The 21,962-nt window shown below is 43.4% G+C and overlaps 1 protein-coding gene across 1 annotated transcript in view; it reads left to right on the plus strand.

Moving 5' to 3' along the window:
- The window catches only part of LOC132448385 (ephrin type-A receptor 6-like), a 72,168-nt gene that overhangs the window by 24,274 nt on the left and 25,932 nt on the right, over positions 1 to 21,962 (plus strand). The window contains exons 4-5 of the mRNA XM_060039607.1: positions 13,805 to 13,960; positions 17,906 to 18,244. Of these exons, the coding sequence (XP_059895590.1) occupies positions 13,805 to 13,960; positions 17,906 to 18,244 (495 nt within the window). The remainder of the gene's footprint in view (positions 1 to 13,804; positions 13,961 to 17,905; positions 18,245 to 21,962) is intronic.

The following is a 21,962-nucleotide window of genomic DNA, read 5'->3' on the forward strand; positions in this document are numbered from 1 at the left end:
TGTGTGTGTGCCAGCGTGTGTTTATGTGTGCGTGGTCGTGAGTGTGTGTGTGTGTGTGTGTGTGTGTGTGTGTGTGTGTGTGTGTGTGTGTGTGTGTGTGTGTGTGTGTGTGTGTGAGATGTTTATTATTCATAGCCAGCTGCAGGCATTAGACAGCTCATCCTATGTCTTACATTAAGCCTGATGTATGCTTATTGAGCAGCACTGGGAGAATAATGCAAGCACCTGATTGATCAGCCAATACAGCTTGCTTTATGTGCGATCGATCGGTAGAAGTCACCAATAACAAAAGCCATTACCGTTGTATTTTTATTCAAGACGGCAGTCATAAAAGTAATAAAATAAGGAAAGATGAAAGAAGCACGGAACCAAAGGGTGAGCGTCTTATTAAGCCATGCACGTTTGTTTTTTTACACTATACCACATATCCAGCTTGCACAGCTACACATATTGTTGACATAAATCCATTTTGGCCTGTAAGTAGTCCCTGAGAAATTATTATTCTCACATTTACAACATATTTATAACCCACTTCACAAAAAGCTTACTAAGATTACATTTTGCATGTATTGTCTATATGTAATAAAATATTGATATAAAATCAATAAAATATTAAATAGAGAATATATAATTTTCTCTAGAACTTGCTTCACTGTACTATAGGCACAAATAGGGATAGTCAGTCTTAAGTTGGTCAATCAGTCGGCGCTTGCTATCGCTAATGGCTCTGCCATTACCTCTGCAACACTTAGTCTATGGGCCAACCCTGTCTCTTGTATTTAAATTACAGGTATGATCGGACATGGATTGTAACCACAACTAGCATTAAACCTAATTTTCCATTGCTTTTGGCTTCCTTGAACAACATAATGAATAACCCATTTTAATCAAGAAATCCCAGCTTAGCATTCAAATGAAAAATAACGTTGCTAATTGTTATTAGTCATGAGTGGCTGATATCGTTGTGGTTCGCTGAGCCATAATATCTGTAAAGGGTTCTCTCTTCGGTGACCAAGAAGTGTTAGACTCCTACAATAAGGTGTTGTCCTTTTGAGTACAATACTGCTGAAGTCAATAATAATCATTAGCAGGATACACATATATATAAACATATAAAAAGTTGCGGCTGTAGAATAGTCATGAAGAGACACGCATGCCACAACTCCACTCTAGGTCATTTCATTGATATTTTGTTTACATTCCAATCTGTACTTTGTATTTACTTTTTAAACATGCACATTTATCCGAAAGGTTTTTGTACAATTGAAAAAATATTTGTTTGAAAATGCTTTTTGTGTTCTATGTCGTTTTTTTTGATGAATGAATGTGTGATGGTCTCTTTTCCCTCCCTCGTTGTGTATCAGTATTTGGGAGAACCCCTCTGGCCGTGACACCACCACGACAGGCTCTTTGAGAGTGATTAACACTACAAGTGTGAGAGGCCATGCGGGCCCTTCAGGGGTCAAGGCACGAGACCCCAGAGCCAACCCGCTCCAGCTGACCACCGTCTGTCCGCTCTGCCTTGAAACACTGACAACAGCACACACACACACACACGCACGCACGCACACGCACACGCACACACACACACACACACACACGCACACACACACACACAAACACTTCCGCATGCATGCACATCCACACGCACTCACCTGAACGCACACACAAATACACAAACACAGACACACAAACACAGACGCACTCACAAACACACACACACACACACACATTGACACAAACACATCTGCATGCACGGGAACCCACCTGCATGCACACACACACACACACACACACACATACACATACACACAAACACATCCACATCCAACCCATGCACACACACTCACCTGAACACACACAAAACACCATTACACACAAACACACTCACACACACAAGCACATATAGATGCACAAGATTTAATCGGGTGGGCAGATCAAAAAATAACCCTCTGGTACTCGTTCTTCTCACCACTTTCTTCTTCCTGTCACTTCTCCCCCTCCATAGCCGTAATACTCAAAAGATAATTCTCATTATAATAATGACACACAGTGTTCTTTTCGGAGCAACAATCTGTGAAAGAATCCCTTAACCAATGGTATCTCTAACACTCTCAGACACTACGTTAAAACAAACAGGTGCTCATGTCCTTGGTATTAAAAACACTTATTGGTCTTAAGAAAACCTCTCACTCTCGCGCTCGCTCTCTCTCCCACACACGCAAACTCACAGACACACACATCCACGTGCATAGAAATCATGCCCCTAGTGCAAGTGGTTCTCAAACGATGGTATGTGTGTTCACTGGTGTTCACTGGTGGTACGCGATGCGCTATCAAGTGGTACGCGGAGGAATTTGAAAAAAGAAAAAAATGTTTAAAAACAATACTATCAAAACACTAGTACGAATGGAAATACATTTACCGTGAGATCATGTTCTCACTTGCTGTGTGTGTTTCCTTGTCTCTGTTCTAGTGCTACCACTTTGTACATCTGACAACAGCTAACAATAGTATTATTTTTAAAGGGGACATATTCTACCACCAGGTGTGAGTGTGATTAGCCTTACAAGTCGTTTAGAAAATCTGCCACATATGACATCATTAGTGGGTGTGTCCACCTAGATCTGTGCTGGATAGATGAGCAACGTTTACTTCAGTCCACTTGGTTTTGCTGGTAGACTGATCTATCCAGCACAGATCTAGGTGGACACGCCCACTAATGATGTCATATGGGGCCGATTTTCGAAACGGCTTGTAAGGACTAATCACACTCACACCTGGGGGTATAATATGTCCCCTTTAAGAATAAATGTGCCTGCTGCATGTGATGTGCGTAGCTGAATAGGGCAGCAGGCCTACACTACTGTACGTTGTTATATTTTATAACATGCCATAATGATGGTACTTCTCGAAACAAATTTCTGTGGTGGTACGCGGTATAAAAAGTTTGAGAACCACTGCCCTAGTGAATATGAGGCCACCCCCCTGCCATCAGTCAATTATCTTCCACCGTCGACATTAAGGGAGGAAGTTTGCTCAGTTGTCTTTGCCACTCTCAGCTTGCCTCTGAGCCTTTGGGAGATCCCCCCTGCACCTCCCTGACCCCACTGCTTGGGTAGAGAGTGTGACTGTGACGACCAGGGGAATAGGGGACCAAAGCACATTTGGGAATGCGTTCCCCCCAACTCCACGCTTGTGTGTTTGCATTTGTTGTACATGCATGATTGCATGTGTGTGTGTGCGCATGTATGTGTGTGTGTGTGTATGCTGGTGCGAGGGTACATGTGTGGGCGTGCGGGGAACTGCGTGTTTCTGCTCTGGGACTCTGGGTCAAGGCTGCTCTTCCACCCCCTTGTAGCTCGGCATTAGCATTTCAAAGCAGCCTCCGTCTGCAGTAGAACATCGTCCTCCTCCTCCTCCATCACTTCCATCTGTCTGCTCACCTGGGCCGTGTACAAACACGGACGTTTACTATAGCCCCCACTGAAGGGAGCTGGGATACAATTAAACGTGGGTTGCCGTGCGCAGGGCTAACCTTGATGTATGTGTTTTAGTGCTCCGAGCCGATGCTTTTGTATGAGGCACAGTTTTTTTAACAACTGGTTACAGATGTCTCGTTATCACATGAACACCGCATCGGCCCTCCCTAAGGATTAGTGGTTTTACTGGGAATACGTTTCTCTCTGTCTATGTTATGTTGAAGGTGGGAGTTTACAAACCTAACTATTGCACAGATTGTTCTTACAGAAGGATCTGGATGAGAAGTATCACAAGAGCCTAATTGTAGAAATATTGTACTTTTTAATAAGGTTTGTAAATTTGTCAGACACATGAAAATTACGCCATCTACCACATGATATTCATTCATTAACATCATTCAGGTGGAAATGCTCTGGTTAACACTTCAGGCATGGCGTTAAATGTAGATGTTGCGTTGTTTTGTAAAATCTAGGAAACATAATGCAACATGAATATTAAATGTAGAATAAAATAGGTTAATAATTTACATACGGACGTTAGTATTTGTTAATATAAAGTAAAATGTAAAGTTTATGTAAAAAAATAAACATAAAAAAATTGATTTAGTCTCAGACTATAGATCTTTGGCGACTTATTTTTTTCACTTGTGCTGGCAAAACTGAACCTGGTGGCAATTTCATCAACACATAGCTTTCATTTCCTTGCAGACAGTTTTACAGTTCTGCTTTCACATTCCACCCCAGCACACCTTGTAGTCGTGGGGATCATATGCAATCAAGGGCCATTTGTTCCTCATCTCCAGCATAGCGGCAGGAAGCTCAGCCGTTCTGAAAACCCAATCTGCTGTCTCCTCGCAATCACACAGATGTCTGGTCGTTCAGGATGCCTGCTACCCTACTGACAGACACATACACATGCATTCACATGCTCACACATGCATACACATGCACATTCAAATGCATACACCGCACACAAACAATGCACACAGTGTACACAGAAGCACACAGATATACAGACACGCACAGACACAGAAGCGCACACATATGCAGACACACACACACACACACACACACACACACACACACACACACACACACACACACACACACACACACACACACATACATACATACATACATACATACATACATACATACATACGTCAGTATGTCATTTGTCAGTGTGATTTGATGTCAGAGGGAATGACCTTTTTCACAAGATTCAGGCAATAAGGTCTGCAATGAGTGTTTCTCATTTTACTGGTATCCTTCCTTACCATTGGTCTCTTTCGGACATAGGAGAAAAGTTGGCTGAAAGGACTTAAGTCATGTGACGGGTGGGCTAGGAGTGTGTTCTGCCGTTGGTGGAAACAGATGTGTTTTGCTTTCATCCCGAATGGCTGTAGTATCTACAGATCTGTAGTATCTACAGATCTGTCTGTTGTGTAAACACAGCCAATATCGCCGCGGTTTATTTCGGAACCATTTGAGTGGCAAATAAGTGCGTAACTAACTCCTCGCCGCGACACCATCGTGTGACCACCCTTATAGCGCCTGCGTTTCCCCAAGCCTGTGTTTGACACGACACCCCCCCACTACCAGTCAACCCCTTGTCCACCCACGCAGCCACCACTTTGCCACCTGACAGGTTTCACATGACAAACTGTGATCGGCAGGCCTTTCACCGTGGATCCACTTAACGTATCGGGAGATAAATTGCGCCAGGCGCGATTGTCCAGCTGCGGTGGTGACAGCCTTAATTTGGGAGCTGGCAGTCAACATGATTAGCGAGCTGCAAGGAGGCTGGCATGGAATAGATCCGTCGCTAGCAGGTGCGCGGATGGCCGGCAGCAAAAAACATAAACACAGGGATAACCGTAGTAATACAGGGACCGTAATCGATTTCAAATGATATGCATAAGGTGAACCCTGGCATACTGTACATACATTGCTGGAATTAACAGCGGATCGATGGGGTACACGCAAAACTAAACACGTACATGGGCACGCTTGAGTGCACAGGTGTGTGCACACGCACACTCTCTCACACGAGCACACAGGGAGAGCGCTGGTTTCATTTTGCCCCTCACAGGGAGCTGATGTATTCAGGTATGATGTATTGATCGGGGCGAGCACATTAGCTAACCCACTGTGTTCCGTTAACACGAGTCGCACCGGAACAAAGGACACCCCCACTCTGGAGGTAATACAATAGCTCCAAGTTGATTATGCAATTTTTGAGAGCAATGTTTGGATTCCTAGCGCCTCACTGTGAGCCAAGCGCTGTCCCCCCAAAGAAGCTCGGGAGATGAGTACGGAGTATAGAGTACGGCTGTGATTTTATGAGTTTCAGTACCAAACAGTACCAAAATGTCAACGTCCCTTCATCCGTCCAGATGGGGTCTGTGTGATGTCATTCCGTTTATACAGAAGCCCACCTGCGGATACAATTATTCATATTGAAACCTCTTTGTTTTTTGTCCTAATTATTTAGTTTAGTGTTTAGTGTTAGCTTTCAGAGCATTGCAGAAAGAAACCCTGCTGGAAATGGGATTAATGTGTGTCACTGCATCAGGAAGTGGCCTTATTGCAGCTAATGTTGGACATTGAACACTATCACACTGGCTGAGTGGAATATTTTATACCTTCACTGATCTGTGTGCGTGTGTGTTTGTTTGTGTGTGGGTGTGGGTGTGGGTGTGTGTGTGTGTGTGTGTGTGTGTTTGTGTGTGTGTTTGCGTGTATGCGTGGCGTGTGTGTATGTGTGTTTGTGGTGTATTTTCTAAGATAGTTTTGCTCTGTGACTCTACATGTCTAATGTAAGAGGGCTAGTCATACTCTACCATTCGTGTCATCTGTGGCACATTACAGTATTATTCCGGCTTTACAAATGGAGAATAGATAGACCATCTGAGAATATCATGACCTAAACATGCAAACATGAAAAAAAACGCAAGTGCCGCCACTTGCGTCAAGCTATTATATTTACTACCGATTTGCTATCAAACTACTACCACCACTACTATCACATTTTACCCATAATGCAATACATTACAGCAGGCTGTAATAAAAGAGTTGACTCTGCCTGCTCTGCCAAACTGTGTTTGGAAGACGGAGAGGTCCTATCAATTGTGCAAGCGTTGGCTATCATTAGCTGTCAGAGTCTCTGATGGCTGCTGCTTCAGATTCAAAAGCATTTGGACAAAGTCAGTCCTGCCGACCCGGACCTGCACGATGGATGGGTGGACGGGTGGGAGGTGGTTTGGTAAATACATGTACCGTATAGATTACTTGGGGGGGGGGGGGAAGCTTTAGACCTTAGAAACTAGGGCCCGACCGATTCATCGGCCTGCCGATTTAATCGGCCGATTATAGCCTTTTTGAAAATAATCGACATCTGCCGAAAAGACGCAGATTACAACCGTTTTTTTTTTTTTTTTTTTTTAAATGTTATTGCACTTATCCAGATTGCGCTCCTACTCGCCTAGCTAACTAACAACTTTAGCTGGAGTAAAAAAGAGGAGATTGAATTTTACCGTACAACATGAAAGCAGCTGCGCGCTCACCTCACCAATGTACACAAGACACGTTGTTTGAGCATGTTGTGCCTGTTTTTCTTTAGGTCCCAGGCCATGTTAATTTGTTATACTGTAGACTCTAACGGTGAGACCATACTGCTCAGCACGCACGTGTTAGTCACTGCTCACGAGCGCAGCACATTGGGAGTTAGTTATTTATTTTACATTTTACATTACACTCATTTTTGACTGTAAATGTATTCTAAAACACTCAAAGGTTCTGCATTCAATTCACATATTCGTCAAAAGTGTTTAAAGTATATTTAAGGTATCAAAAACTACGTTTTATATGCTTTTTTTTTTTTTTTTTTAATCGGCCGATTAAATCGTAATCATAATTTTTCTCTGAAAATAATCGGCATCGGCATCGGCACTCAAAAATCAATATCAGTCGGGCCCTATTAGAAACCTCTTTTCTCTTTCCTCTATGAACCGTATTTGGAAAACAAACTAAATGTAAGCATCTATCAACATCCATACTAGACAGAGGTACGGATTTCCAATTTGTGTTTAAGTGCTAATCTTAATAAAGTGGTAAGATAAGCACCACTAACCACCACAGTCTCATGATTCATAATCACAATCTCTGTTTCTCTGAGATTGTGTTACCACCTTTAGTTGGAAGATCGTGAGTCATAAGATTGTGATGGTAAGTGGTGCTTATCTTTCCACTTTTTTAAAAGTTATTTGAAACACTCCTTGTCATCTGCGCTTTTTGCCTTTGTTTATCATTCATTTAATTTATTTCAGAAATCTCTGGTCCTATGATTAGGCCTTTGGAAAGCACAATGCGTCCCTACTTCTTGGAGTTCCTTTTGGTTTTCCCTTCCTTCTGTGGTCATATTGGATTTATGTGGAAAAACTGTTAACTTTAGAAGTCATTTTTTAAGCGCGTCTTTCTTAGGCGTCCCACTATGCCACAATTAATGTTGAAATTCCAGAGCAGATTTGTCAAGCTAATCAAGCAGCCGCAGCACGCTGTTTTTAGCTTCCTCCCGTAAGCTGACATGAAACACTATGTTAGCAGTCTGAAGGACAGCCTTGTCGAGTCTGGTGTAGTACACACAACCACACAAATGCACACACAGACACACACCTGCAAAACTGTCGTACATCCAGCCACTCTGCCATCTGCTCCTAGATGTGTCCGCTTACACCACTCACTAGTTGGCATCTCTCATCTCACATTGCTCTTATCTTCAGACTAGGCGTTTCTTTCTATACCTTCAGGTTGTAATGAAGAGGCGCATTCAACGTCCAAAAAATTGGTAATTTTATAGTTGGGAGACGGTCTGTGATTGGGGTTTTGCTGATGAAGGCACCAGACGATACTTAAACAACCTTTGAAAGTGTTTGAGCATGCGCGTACGCAAGCACACACACACGCACGCACCCACCCACCCACGCACGCAAGCACACACGCACTCACCCACAATCACACACACACACTCAAATGTGCGCACATACTTTCTTCACTCCTCTTTCCTTTCACTCTGAATGCCTCCCTTATCCATGTCAGTAAACAAGGGCACTTTATCCCTGCTAATGGCCATATGTCTGTAAGAGACGTACCAATAACTTACCTTCAGTGCAGAACGGAAGAAGAAAGAAAAGTTTGAAGCTTGATATGCCTCCCAAGTATTTAGTTGAAAGCAGCTTCCACTTGATGATGCACAGTATGCTATACATTTCTTTACATTCATTTTGCTTTGAATTTTAGTAAATTTTTCCCTCAGTATCTTTAGCAAGTACGTGATTGGTTATACTTAATTTTTCATGTTTCAGAGTGAGTTGCTAGATGCAACAAAAGCATGAAAGCACAGTGACTTTCACAGCAGAATTCTGCCTTTAACTAGAAGTTCTGTTCTGTTCACCCTTTAACTTGAAAGGTAGAAGTTAAAGAAGGATAAAAAAGGAAAATATGTCATTATAAATGATAAAATATATACATTTCTCTACTGTGACAATCATTAATTCCTTAGGAATAGAATATATCACCTGTCAAAATGGCCCCTCATTACGTTGTAAAGTCTAGTGCTGCTTGATATTTTGGATCAGTGGCTAATGTCTTACAAGCACAATAATGAATGCAGACTTGTAGAAAATGAAGCCAGTGACTAGTCTTGGCGGGTCGTGTTCAACCATTAGAGCAGAGGTTTATGGGAGGTCCAGTCCCCAATGGGGCACTGCATTGTAGAAGTCACGATTTAGTGAGCAAATTCTGCCTTTATATTTTGTCCCCTCTTGATTACTGGATACTAGGCTTGCTTGTAGCAGTATATGTAGTAGTATTTGAGAGGTTTACTACGGTTGTTTCACCTGGGCCACATAAAATACGTCTCTTAACAACTCCTAAAGGCTGACCTCTGAAGGGACCATAAAAAGGTGTCTGTGGGGTAGATCGCCTGCTCTGATAATGTTACTGATATATATATCGTCATCTGCCAATGAATAGGCTACACCCAACAGTGTCTGTGTTTAACGACATCTCCTCTGCATTTACGTTGTATATCCTAAATGCCTTTATTTTGTCTTTATGCTATGGGCAATTATTTATATATTTTTTACTTTTGTATTTCTTTGTTACTCAGTTTGTTACACAGTTCCCATCAATGTGAATTGTTCTTCTTCAGGGGGGTAATAATAATAATTTACCCTGTTCAGTTTGACTGATTGATATATTGGGCTATGGAATTGCTGTTCACGCATCTGTTTCCACTGTTGCACTAGAAAGAAAGGTGACAAGCTATGTTATATTAATAGTATAAATAGTATGCATCAAATTGTTTCCAAAAGCATTACATTTTTGCAGACACATATTTCCACTAAAAGGCTCAATATAATTTTGGTCTGATCAGATTAAGCCCGTACGACCACTTTGATTGGTTGAAGGCTGACCAATCAGTTACAGGTAAGCCATGGAGTTCAGAAAACCTCCCAGTTAGTAACGGGATCCGACCTGATGCCTCTGGAAACAAAGATAGGTGTTTCAATGTAAAAATACGAAACGAGAAGAGTGAAAGCTAAGCAAAGTTCTCGCAGACGATGTCACACTCTCGCAGAAACAGTCTAATTTCTCCCCACCACCTCTCCCTGACATCATTAGGCTGACAACACCAATCACTGACACTAATCCTAGAGTGTAAATCTAACACAAATATCGACTAATGAAGAGATGAGAAGAGCGTGTTGGAGAGGAGAAATATTGAGAGTGACGGAGCAAGAGAGATGCAGTGAGGAGGGCTCTTCAATTGGAGACCGACACCATTGCTAATTGCAGAAGTGATGGTTAAAGGTCCAGGGATTTGAGAGTGTGATGTACTACTTCTACGTGAAATGCCACACGCATGCATGCATGTGTGTTCTATTCTATGGTTTTCTTTCAAGTATTACGGCAGGAAATAGTTTATTAGCGGTCGACATAAAAATCGACATCTCAAAGTGGTTTTATGATCATTTTTTACACCGCAGTGAGCTTCTTGTGAATTGCTACTTAGGTTGAGTGTGCGTATGTGCGCGTGCTTTTGTGTGTGTTTGTGCACATGTGATTGGTAGGCAGCATGCATCTGCCGTCCCTCTGTCCGGCCCGCAGCCCGGCCAGCTTCTATGACCAAGCTCCCTCATCCCGCGCATCTGCTTCATGCCACCTCTTTAATTTCAAGAGCTGAACTATTCTGCAACATTTGTTGATGTGGACCTGTAAGTAAATGCTGCAGAATTGTGCTCCTCTTGGGATTGTTTTTCTCCGCCGCTGCCGACCGCCTCAACAACACGAGGAAGAGGACTTCACCTTCATCATGCTTCTGAACACACCTAACATTCTGCCAAACTCTTTGATACGTCAGAAGGAACCTGAGCTGAGCCGGTACACGGTGGACGAGAAGGAGAACCGGGCAATTTGGGAAGATGATGCACATTTTGGTGCCATAGACATAGCTGTGATTATTTGAGTGCTTTGTTTGACATCTTGTTGATTTGAGGGATTGAACCGTTTCACTGAACAATGAGAGGAAGAGAGAGCGATGTCTCTAGGAACACATAGATGGATGCATGTAGGAATATCCTTTCCTTCCAGTTGTGCTTGCTCAATAAGAAGCAAAACAAGTTAGTGTTTTAAACAGTTCCACATACAAAAACACACACATGCACACACACTAGGATTTTTTAACTAAATAAACAAGAATTGCATCTTGTACAACCTCTGCTTAAAGTTGTTCCGCTCCCCAATCCCAAATTGGGTGCTTCCAGGTAAAGATCTTTGAAGTTTAGCTTAGCTTCTGTTACCTTGTAAATCCAAGTTCTCTTTGACAACTAGTACTCTCTGTAGACTCTTCTGTCTTAACCTTCTCTTTTTCTTCTGTACATTATATTTAATTGAATGTGGGTCGTGTGTGTGGGTAAGTGTGTGTGCATGCATGAGTGAGTTTGTGAACATGTGTGTTATGGTATAAATGTATTTCTTAAGTTGCACTAATCAACACTGTTCTTCACATACCAAGGGAGTGGTAGACTGTGAAAAGTGTTTTTCTTTTGTATTTGTCATTGTCACAAACTTATAACACATAAAACCATACCAAGTGCAGAAATCCACACATTTTGCAGAAATATATTTTTAATGCAGGCATTTGGTAACAATCAATTTGAAGCATTAAAAAAATCGATGCAACAAATGTGCAACAAAAAATGTGCTCCAGAGTAATAAAGTGTGAAGTGGGCTCAACAATTGTAACGCAGAGATGTTGATGGAACTCAGTCTGATGGCTGATTCAACTACTGCTTTCTGTTGCAGCCAAACAAAGAAGATCAAATGAGTGCTTTGTTGTGTTTCCAATCACATGTGAAACATGATAATTCCCGTTTCAATCCCTGGTTCCATTCTGGAACGGACAAGTGCACCAGCGTAGGATGAAGGCTAATGTCTGCCTTGATCAAATGATTCGGCTGATATGCTAGGCTTACAGAACTCCTCTGAACCCCTTATAGTCTTAAAAGCTAAATCTACTCTAGGGATTAATATGAATACACTGAATGGTAATGCCGCTATTGCAACTCAGCACATTTCACTGTATATATCCTCTTTCTTGCAGGGAATGTCAGCCTATGCAATTTCAAGTACATAAAAAAAGCAGTTTCCGGGATAGTCCCGCGAGAGACGGCTTTCATTCTCGGCAACAGCAAAAAGTGTGTATTTTACAGGAAAACATCAGCACGCTGCTGGTCACAAGTGGTACACAATATCCCCCCTCGAACTGAGAGCTTGTGTCCGAGTGTGTTGACGCACAGCCAGCCAGAACGCCGTTCCTATAGGGGGGGTGGGGGGTGGTTTGGCTTTGGACGCCGGCCACGCCGGCCAGGGGTTGCACGGCGTTCCGTCCGAGGTCAGGAAATAAATGTCGGCTTTTTAGCGGCGGAGGTCAGAGACACAGAGGCATCATGAGGCTGATGGTCTACAGCAGGCGCTCGTCAGGGGGGGGGGGGGGGGGGTAGGGGGGGGAGGGGGAAGGGGAGCCGAGTGAGGCTTTGTTGACTGAAGGACACGCGTGAGGAAGAGGTTAATGACAGAGCAAGCCTTGGTGCACCGCTGGAGACGGACAGACATTCTTCATCACCCCGTGTGCGCTCGTGGCTGTGTGTGTGTTTGTGTGTGTGTGTGTGTGTGTGTGTGTGTGTGTGTGTGTGTGTGTGTGTGTGTGTGTGTGTGTGTGTTGCCTGTGTGTTGCCTGTGTGTGTGTGTGTGTGTGTGTGTGTGTGTGTGTGTGTGTGTGTGTGTGTGTGTGTGTGTGTGTGTGTGTGTGTGTGTGTGTGTGTGTGTGTGTGTGTGTGTGTGGCAGGCACGTACAGTAGCAGCATGCATGCAGTAACCTTTTCCCCCCTTTCCTAATTGTCCCCGTTTGATCAGAGCAGCAATCCCCCAACTCCCTCACATCAAACACACACACACACACACACACACACACACACACACACACACACACACACACACACACACACACACCCGCACAAACGCACTACCCCCCAGCCTATTCTTCTCATGGGCACCATACCATTTATCACTCAAGGCAACAGAAGACACAAAGGGACTGGGTGCCTCAAGGTGAAGCCTTTCTAAGTGGCTTAGTTTCTGTCACCTTGTTAAATCCATGTTCTCTTCGACAACTGCTGGCAAAGTTGAATTCTCACTAGACTCGTCTCTTTTAACTGTCTCTGCTTCCCTCTGTTAATTTTCTTTGAGCCACTGTGGGCAAGCAGGCGCATTTGACTGTGAATGTGTGTGCGTGTGTGTGTGCGTATGTGTTCTTGCATGTGTGTGTGTGTGTGTGGGTGAATGTGTGCTTGCATGTGTGTGCGTGTTTGTGTGTGTGTGTGTGTGTGTGTGTGTGTGTGTGTGTGTGTGTGTGTGTGTGTGTGTGTGTGTGTGTGTGTGTGTGTGTGTGTGTGTGTGTGTGTGTGTGTTTGTGTGTGCTCGTGTGCTCGTGTGTGCACATTTCTTTGTCTTCGTGTCTTTGTGTGAGTGTTAGCGTGCGTGCGTCTGTGGTACATTTATGCATACTCACTGTTGATGTCATACATAAATAAGTGACCAATATATGTACCATTTTTTTTGCATGAATTGGCTATTGTGCAGGTGTGTGAACGGAGATGGCCTTGCTCATACGGGCCGGTCCCGATTCAATGTGCCCTTCTCCTTGTGTTCCCATTAAACGATATCCCGCCGCCGTTCTGTCTGCTTCTCTCCACATCCAGCGTGCCAGTCAGGGTTCTACAAGGCGTTCGCCGGGAACCTGAAGTGCTCCAAGTGTCCTCTGCACAGCTTCAGCTACGGCCAGGGGACCGCCATCTGCTACTGTGAGAAGGGCTTCTTCCGGTCGGAGAAGGACCCTCCCACCATGGCGTGCACGCGTGAGTCCTGCGAAGAGCGCTGTCATTCCATTCGCGTTTTCTGGATCTCTTGGACGATCTCAGGTTTAAGCCACCCGTAGCGAGTTGAGAACCGAGTTGTTGGTCCAGGTAGCAGGTATGTACACAGCTGTTTGAAATGAAGTCAGCTGGCACTTTTGCAAATCCTGCTATATTTTCTTTTATTCTCTATTCAGGTTGCTCTCGTTGAGATTTTACCACCACTTGATGGTCTGATGGTACGAGTGTGTGTCGCTCATACAGTAATTGAAACACGTGATCTTATCAGAGCTCAAGAAGTCCCATGCGTATACCCACTTTATCAGAAATCTGCTTTTATCTTTCCAAAGACATTTTCCATTACAAAACTGCCTAGAATGCTTTCCATGAACAAAAGGCAACTGGCCCAATAAGGACCCAGTCCAAATTCACATCATATTACTGACTAAAAAGGCTGTTTAACCGAGCCCTGTACAATATTTCAAACCCCACCAAGTCTTTAAGACAGAGGTCACTGAAGTCTGTATTTGCTATGTTTAATTAGAATCTTATTGCCATCTGGTGTCTGTTGAAAAGCGTTATAAAATATTTACTGAATCTGGTTGTAAACCACTTGCCAGTTTTTATTCCCTACTATGTAATAAACAAGCACGGGTAGTTTTGTGATAATACCTGATTCTCTAATAAATGCATTTATTAAATTAGACAATATATCTAACGACAAATTTTGTTATAAGAAAGAGAAAGGGGAATTGGTAGGACACTTGGGTCCCCTCTTTGGGATTCCTGTGGTGTTTTCAGGAAGAGCCTCCGAATGGTGAAAGTGTGTTTATTTGTTAACAGGAAGGACACATTTGTTTAAATTATCATTATGACATTTCAGTGCCTCAGTTATCTATCCCAAAGCCCCAAAGATAATGTTGTGTGTTCATCCCAGGGGTGGGCTGTCTGAGAAAGATTTAGTATGCGATTGTGTGTGTGTGTGTGTGTGTGTGTGTGTGTGTGTGTGTGTGTGTGTGTGTGTGTGTGTGTGTGTGTGTGTGTGTGTGTGTGTGTGTGTGTGTGTGTGTGTTTTAGTCACTGCATAGGAAGAGAATACTGGCATCTCCTAATGCTGCAGAGTTAGTGTGAGGACAATAATATATACATCAGATGCATATCACGAGATGTCAGAAAAAGATTACAGCACTTCCTGCCATCCCTTATTCCGTAAGGAATCATCATTATCAACTCATTTGCATTAAATTATAAACTACTATTAATTAACTAAATATTCATTCTTTTTTAATCAAACAATTATAGATAGAGTAGATAGAATATAGTTGACCTTATTTTTTGGTGCCATAAAAGTTTTATAAGGATATATATAAATATCTATTTATATGTTTGAATGTAGGAGAGTTCCCAATGATAAGACTGATAGTTTGCCAGAGAAAGGCAGGGCAGCAGATGAAATGTCATGCAGGGCAGCAGAAATGGCCCCACATAAAAAGGGGAATCGATGGCACGGACAGAGACGGACAAAGACGTGGGGAGGGAAGGGAGGGAGAGCGATTGTACCGATGTCCGCGGGGACAAAAAAGGGTTTCGGCGGTTAGGGAATCTCTCCATTGAAGAATGGCAGAAAAGAGAAAGAGAGATAAGGATGACAGGAGGGTGAAAAGAGAGAGAGGGAGAGAAAATAGGCAGATGCTAACGGGCTCAGAGGAGGGGCTGTCTGTTCCGAGGAGATGTTGAAAGGGAGGGAGATACATGGGATGTGTTCCCTGATAAGGGGAGGGGGGCGAGAGAGAGATTCTATTGTCCAGACGGTGAGCTTGGCAACAACGGAGAGGCTGAGTCCCTACGGCTCCTAGCTCCACCCTGCTGGCAGCTGCTTGCCTTCCACAACACCACACTCTCTCTGACACGCCGCAAACACACGTGTGCCAAACACAGCGGGGGGGGCGCTCGCTCTCTCTCTCTCTCTCTCTCTCTCTCTCTCTCTGTCTCTCTCTCTCTCTCTCTCTCTCTCTCTCTCTCTCTCTCTCTCTCTCTCTCAGTTTCTCTCCGTCTCTCTCTCTCCGTTTCTCTCTCTCTCTCTCTCTCTCTCTCTCTCTCTCTCTCTCTCTCTCTGTTTCTCTCCGTCTCTCTCTCTCCGTTTCTCTCTCTCTCTCTCTCTCTCAGTTTCTCTCCGTCTCTCTCTCCGTTTCTCTCTCTCTCTCTCCCCTCTCTCTCTCTCTCTCTCTCTCTCTCTCTCTCTCTCTCTCCCTCCCTCCCTATCTCACACATACTTCCATCTATAATAAAACACAAGACATTGGTTTTGTCGTATGTAGTCGACACACTATTTGTCGTGCAATATTTATGAAATATGAATGAATAGGAATGACAAAACTACTCAGCCTGAACAGGAAGGGGTTGGGTATGACTGTGAGGGAGAATGATCAATTAGGAATGTATAAAGGAATGTGGTCTCCTTGTGGCTAAGACAGGAGACCATTACTTTGTGTTAGGTTCAGCTGTATTAGGACAGACAGTTCACTTTGGGTAAAAGCCTAGCAATGGTCCGGTATTATGTTAAGGATGGAAATGTTTAGGAATTTGTAAAAGACGGTAAGGTTTAGTTGTGGTGCAGTTAAGGTTGGATAAACATTTATGGAACAAGACATAACAACTAGCTAGGCAGGAAGTTAACTCCAGCCATGAGTGGACATATCTAAAGAGTTATGAAAGTTACGTTGCATTCGTAATCTCTTTCAGTGTCTGGCGTATTGACTTTACGGGGCACGAATTCAGTGACCCGTTAGGCCTACTTAACTTCATGTAAATAGGTGTTATGAGCTTTGAATCAAGTAAATAAACATGACTTGACCCGCTGCCACACTGCCATCTGTACCCCCCCCCCCCCTCCCAACCCCCCCACCCAGCTGATATGGAACACCTTGAACTTAAATGTCAGATGCTACAGCATGATCCAAGCATATTGCACACGGATAACTGAGAGGGATGAAGTCCTCACTGCAAGGTATCAGAGTGAAGTGCGCTACGATTCGAAGGCTGGGGAATGAAAAGCATTTCATAAGATAGATAGTCACATCTCTTGTCTAATGGAATATGATCATGGGTAGACACATGGCCCACATTTACCAGACATCTTCAGTGAAACAATGGGGTCGCATGATTCTTACTGGGGGAATATTCACATTAAATGCACGAGCATGAGAGGATTTAGGTCTACGTTTTGGTTTGGGGTGACTTTAAGTGTCATTTGATGCCCAGGAGAGTCAAATCCACCCCACTCTGCTGTTCAATGTGTTGGAAATGTTGTTCTTATTCAGCAGGGACAGTGAAAGTATGAATAGACCCTCTCAAAAGTCGAGTGATGACCTTGCTTTGTCAACACGGCGCTGTCAAAACTTTTTCTCTTGTGCCAGATGATTTCCTTTGTTGTGCCGTCAGATGAGAAAACTGTTTTACCAGCTCTTCTAAACTCAATGCTCTCCTCTGACCATTTGTTTCCTCACAGTATTATAAAACCAACATTCTGTTCTGCTATACCCCGGTCAGCGAAATTTCTAGTGGTGAGAGGAGTGCATTATGTAAGGAATGTCCCTAAGTAATGAGGCCCATATACATACACATACACATGCACATTATTGATACATTATCAACCATTATACATTCACATAAAAACACAAAGCACGCAGAGCATGAATTGAGGGTCCCATTTTTTAGCTTAGCCCAAAAAATGGGCCACGCTAATAAAATCATATTGCCGAGTTGCAGGGCTGCGTTTTTTTTTTTGTCTCGTCTCATGTCTAATTTTGGACGGGAAAATCGAACACATAATTAAAACAAAAGTAGAGCTGCCGTGAAGGGCTGTCACTCTGCACCGCGCCTCTCATACCTCTTCGTTAACATGTCACACGTCTCGTAAAAATGAATAAGGAAACCCTCTCTCGGCAGGCCCGCCGTCCGCTCCCCGGAACCTGATGTACAACCTCAACGACACCTGCCTGGTGCTGGAGTGGTCCCCGCCCAGCGACGCGGGGGGCCGCCGCGACGTCACCTACAGCGTGCTCTGCAAGCGCTGCGACCCGCTGCGGAGCGACCAGTGCCGGCAGTGCGAGGAGGAGCTCCGCTTCCTGCCGCGGCCCGTGGGCCTTGTGCAGGCCGCCGTGACCGTGGTGGACTTCTCCGTCCACGCCAACTACACCTTCGAGGTGGAGTCCTTCAACGGCGTGTCGCAGATGAGCACCGTCCCGCCACCGGTGGCCACCATCACCGTCAGCACCGACCAGGGCGGTGAGTGAACTGTTTAGCGTTTTTTACGATTTTTTTGTACGATTCCGATTGTTATTGTTTACTTTTTTTTATTGACGTTTTTTTTTGTAGTGGTCAGTGTCGATCAACGGAGAAAAGCATTTATTATCCTTATCAATCATGAAACCGCAAACATTTTATTGGTATTATTTGTACTTTATGTTTGATATGATCTGTTCTTCAAGAGCGGGGAAGGAAATGCCACAAAAAGGACCACACCTGAAAAAAAAAAAAAAAAAAGTGTGTTAATCTTCGCCAACGTCTTGTAGCTTCCACACTCTGCTCTAAATAATTCATAATGTTGGGTTTTGTGCTCTTAATGTCCTCTATTTCGCCCCCAGAGGCTCCAATCTGGCGTGTAAAACTGTTATAGCTTTTAATTTTTTACTTTGCATATAAAGTCTCTTCATTTATCATTCATCCTCTTTGTTATGCTCTTATGCTTTGGGGAACTATCCTTTAAATCTACTGTTACGCTTACACACCTTTGTGGTATATAAGGGGGACAAGCAAACCGCAATAGTAAGCATGACTGTGACTGATAGCTCCAAGGTGGGCAGGAATTCACTACAAGCATTGAAGACATGACTGCCATGTCATGTCTTTTATAGCGAGTTGCAAAAGTACAGTTTGTTTGCATATTTGTTTGTTTATCTTCACTGGTTTAGAACCAGTTGACAAGGAAAGGCCTGGCCCTCTATCTTATTAAAGGCACACTTTGTCTCGCAAGTTGAGACAATTATTTGTTGTTGGATTGAGTCGATATCCTTACAGGCTCCTTGTGGAAATCTCCGTTGACCCATCTTGTGAGGTTAAAGGGATTTGCCTCTTATTTGGAAACGTAAATTGTTAGTGGTTCTGAACCTATAGAAGCTATAAAATATATATTTAGATTTATAGTTTATTATAATGCCAATTCATTCTCGTGCACACATTCACAGACAAACATAAACACACACACACACACACACACACACACACACACACACACACACACACACACACACACACACACACACACACACACACACACACACGCGCACCATCTATCCACCTGAACAGCATGTGTTGTTGGTCTAGAAATCCAAAAATGAATGTTTTTGACAAATGTTATGTGACACATGGAACATAAAAAGGTATTTCATCATATTGACGACCCATAGTTAAAAGCCCCGCCACCCTTTTTGCGACTGCTTGTCTGGCTCCCAGATCAATGGTTGATTTGCAGTTGTGATGAGGGGTTTTTAGCACTGTATACAATGTGTATGTCTCTCCTTCTGATTTACAATCATATGCATGATATACACATCATGCATATGATCATTCCTTCGTCCGACTTTAACTTTCACCATGTTCTGTAATGGCAATGTGTTGTTTTTTCATTATCATTCATCTTTAAATGCAGTGCACATGGGACACAGTTATTCAGAAGGCCTTACGATGAGCAGCATCGTGGAAGGTGGAGGCTGACATGCATGGCCATTAGTAAACCAACGCCTTAAGCTGGCTTTACAGAGCACACACTGGTACCCTTACCTTGCTTTGTGATTCATCAATGGCATCAATTTCAAGTTTTTAGAAAGAAGATATTGTTCAAATCGGAGAATGTATCCAAGAGGTAAGTCACAGAAAATATAACACTAAACTATAGTATGCTCATGATGGATTCCAAAAATATCTTAAAAAAAGAAATGTAAAAGAAAATCTGACATGGATCGGAACACCAGAAAACAGTAATACGTGGAAAGGTGGCTTTCCCAAAGGAATCTATATGGCGGATAGCTCTGAAAACACCCAACCGCCCCATGCATCCTCCCTAAAAGCTGAGGATCTGAAGTGCACAGGGTGTCAGCAGGGTGGATTTAGGGTTGATCCGTTCTCCATCCATTCACGAATCCATTCTCCATTATCGGTTGGAGGCGAGGGAGAGGGCGTGGAGGCGGAGGGAAGAACTTGAATATATATATCGCACTACAGCGGGATCTTATTTTTCCCGATGACTGAGAGTGATAGGGGGGTTTGTGTGTCCCATGGTGGCCTGTCGGAGAAAGATTTAGTGTGTGTGCGCGTTTGTGTGTGTGTGTGTGTGTGTGTGTGTGTGTGTGTGTGTGTGTGTGTGTGTGCGTGCGTGCGTGCGTGCGTGTGTGTGTGTGTTTGTGTTTGTGTTTGTGTTCATGTCCATGTACATGTGTGTACAAATGAGTGTAAATGGTGAATGTGTTTATAGCCACGGGCAGTAGCAGGGGGTAGGACAGCGCGCTGGCCTTGCGTAGGGAGAAGTCGTAAATAAAGACTCCAGGTCCACTGGCTTATTAACAGAAGATTTATCTCCAAACTCCATGAGTAATATGCGCCCTTGGCACCAACACCTAAAGTTCACCTGCAACATCCCTGTGTGTGTGTATGTGATTGTGCGTGTGTGTGTGTGTGTGTGTGTGTGTGTGTGTGTGTGTGTGTGTGTGTGTATGTGATTGTGCGTGTGTGTGTGTGTGTGTGTGTGTGTGTGTGTGTGTGTGTGTGTGTGTGTGTGTGTGTGTGTGTGTGTGTGTGTGTGTGTGTGTGTGTGTGTGTGTGTGCGTGCGTGCGTGCGTGCCAACCTGCCTGCCTGTCTGTCTGTCTGTATGTGTGAATACTGTGGGCCAAACTTATTAGTAAGCTACTGATATACCACTCGCATCCATATCATGGTACATTGTGAGATGAACATAATTACACTCCAAGTAAAATGTTAACACTAGGGTGTTCTCTCACTCTTGTGTGGGAATGTGTTATCCTAATGATAATGATAATGATAATGCCAGATGTACCCTCGACTCCTTTAATCCTCATCTTCAAACTATGGCTTGTGTCACAGCTTTGGTAGTCAGTCGAAATACCAGGGACGTGTCGGGCCTATTGATTACCAATAACTGCATTTGCAGTTTGCCTGTAGCTTTGTGTCGCAATAAATACACAAACAAAATTATTTATTGATTTAAAAAAGATTGTATTGCTTACGCAAAAACTAAATCAATATCAATAGGCATTAAACACAAAAAGAACATAACATTAACATCACATTAACATAACACTGTCATTAACAATAAAGGGTTTATGATGGTTGAGAGGAATCGTACTGTTCTATAACTACGTTTTTGTACTCAGCTGGTTTGTTCCAATACAATCAATCACAAAACAATGTAAAAAGACGTTGATTTATCCATTACATATAGGACATGATGATCAGATCATCTCATACAATCCAAAACTAAAGAAATGAACGGTGAAAGCCCCTTGGTAGAGGGCAGGTAAAGTGCAAGCCAACCTGCTCAACACTCTCAAACAACGGAGCAACTTTTCAACCATCTGGTAAAGTATGGAAATCAGATCTTATCCACCAACTGTCAGTCATCTCGGGCCTGTATATATCTTGATATACATATAGAGATATCTATTTAGTCATTACTTCACCTTGCCAAAAGCAATAATGTGTCCCTGCTGCAGCTATAAGTAGAGTGAGGGAGGGAGGGAGGTAGGGAAGGAAATGTACGCTATTTATATTGTACCTCAGCAAGGGGCCACTTGTCTTTAAACATTCGGTTCAGACAGGAGAGCTAAGCAAAGGAGAGTGAGGGGAGAGCTGGAAGAGCAGAGAGGAAACGCACTGGGAAAGAATGGATGGGTCTGAGAGCAGGGATGGAGATAGTGAGTGAGGCCTACC

Source organism: Gadus macrocephalus, chromosome 20, assembly GCF_031168955.1.
Source record: "Gadus macrocephalus chromosome 20, ASM3116895v1".
Taxonomy (NCBI): domain Eukaryota; kingdom Metazoa; phylum Chordata; class Actinopteri; order Gadiformes; family Gadidae; genus Gadus; species Gadus macrocephalus.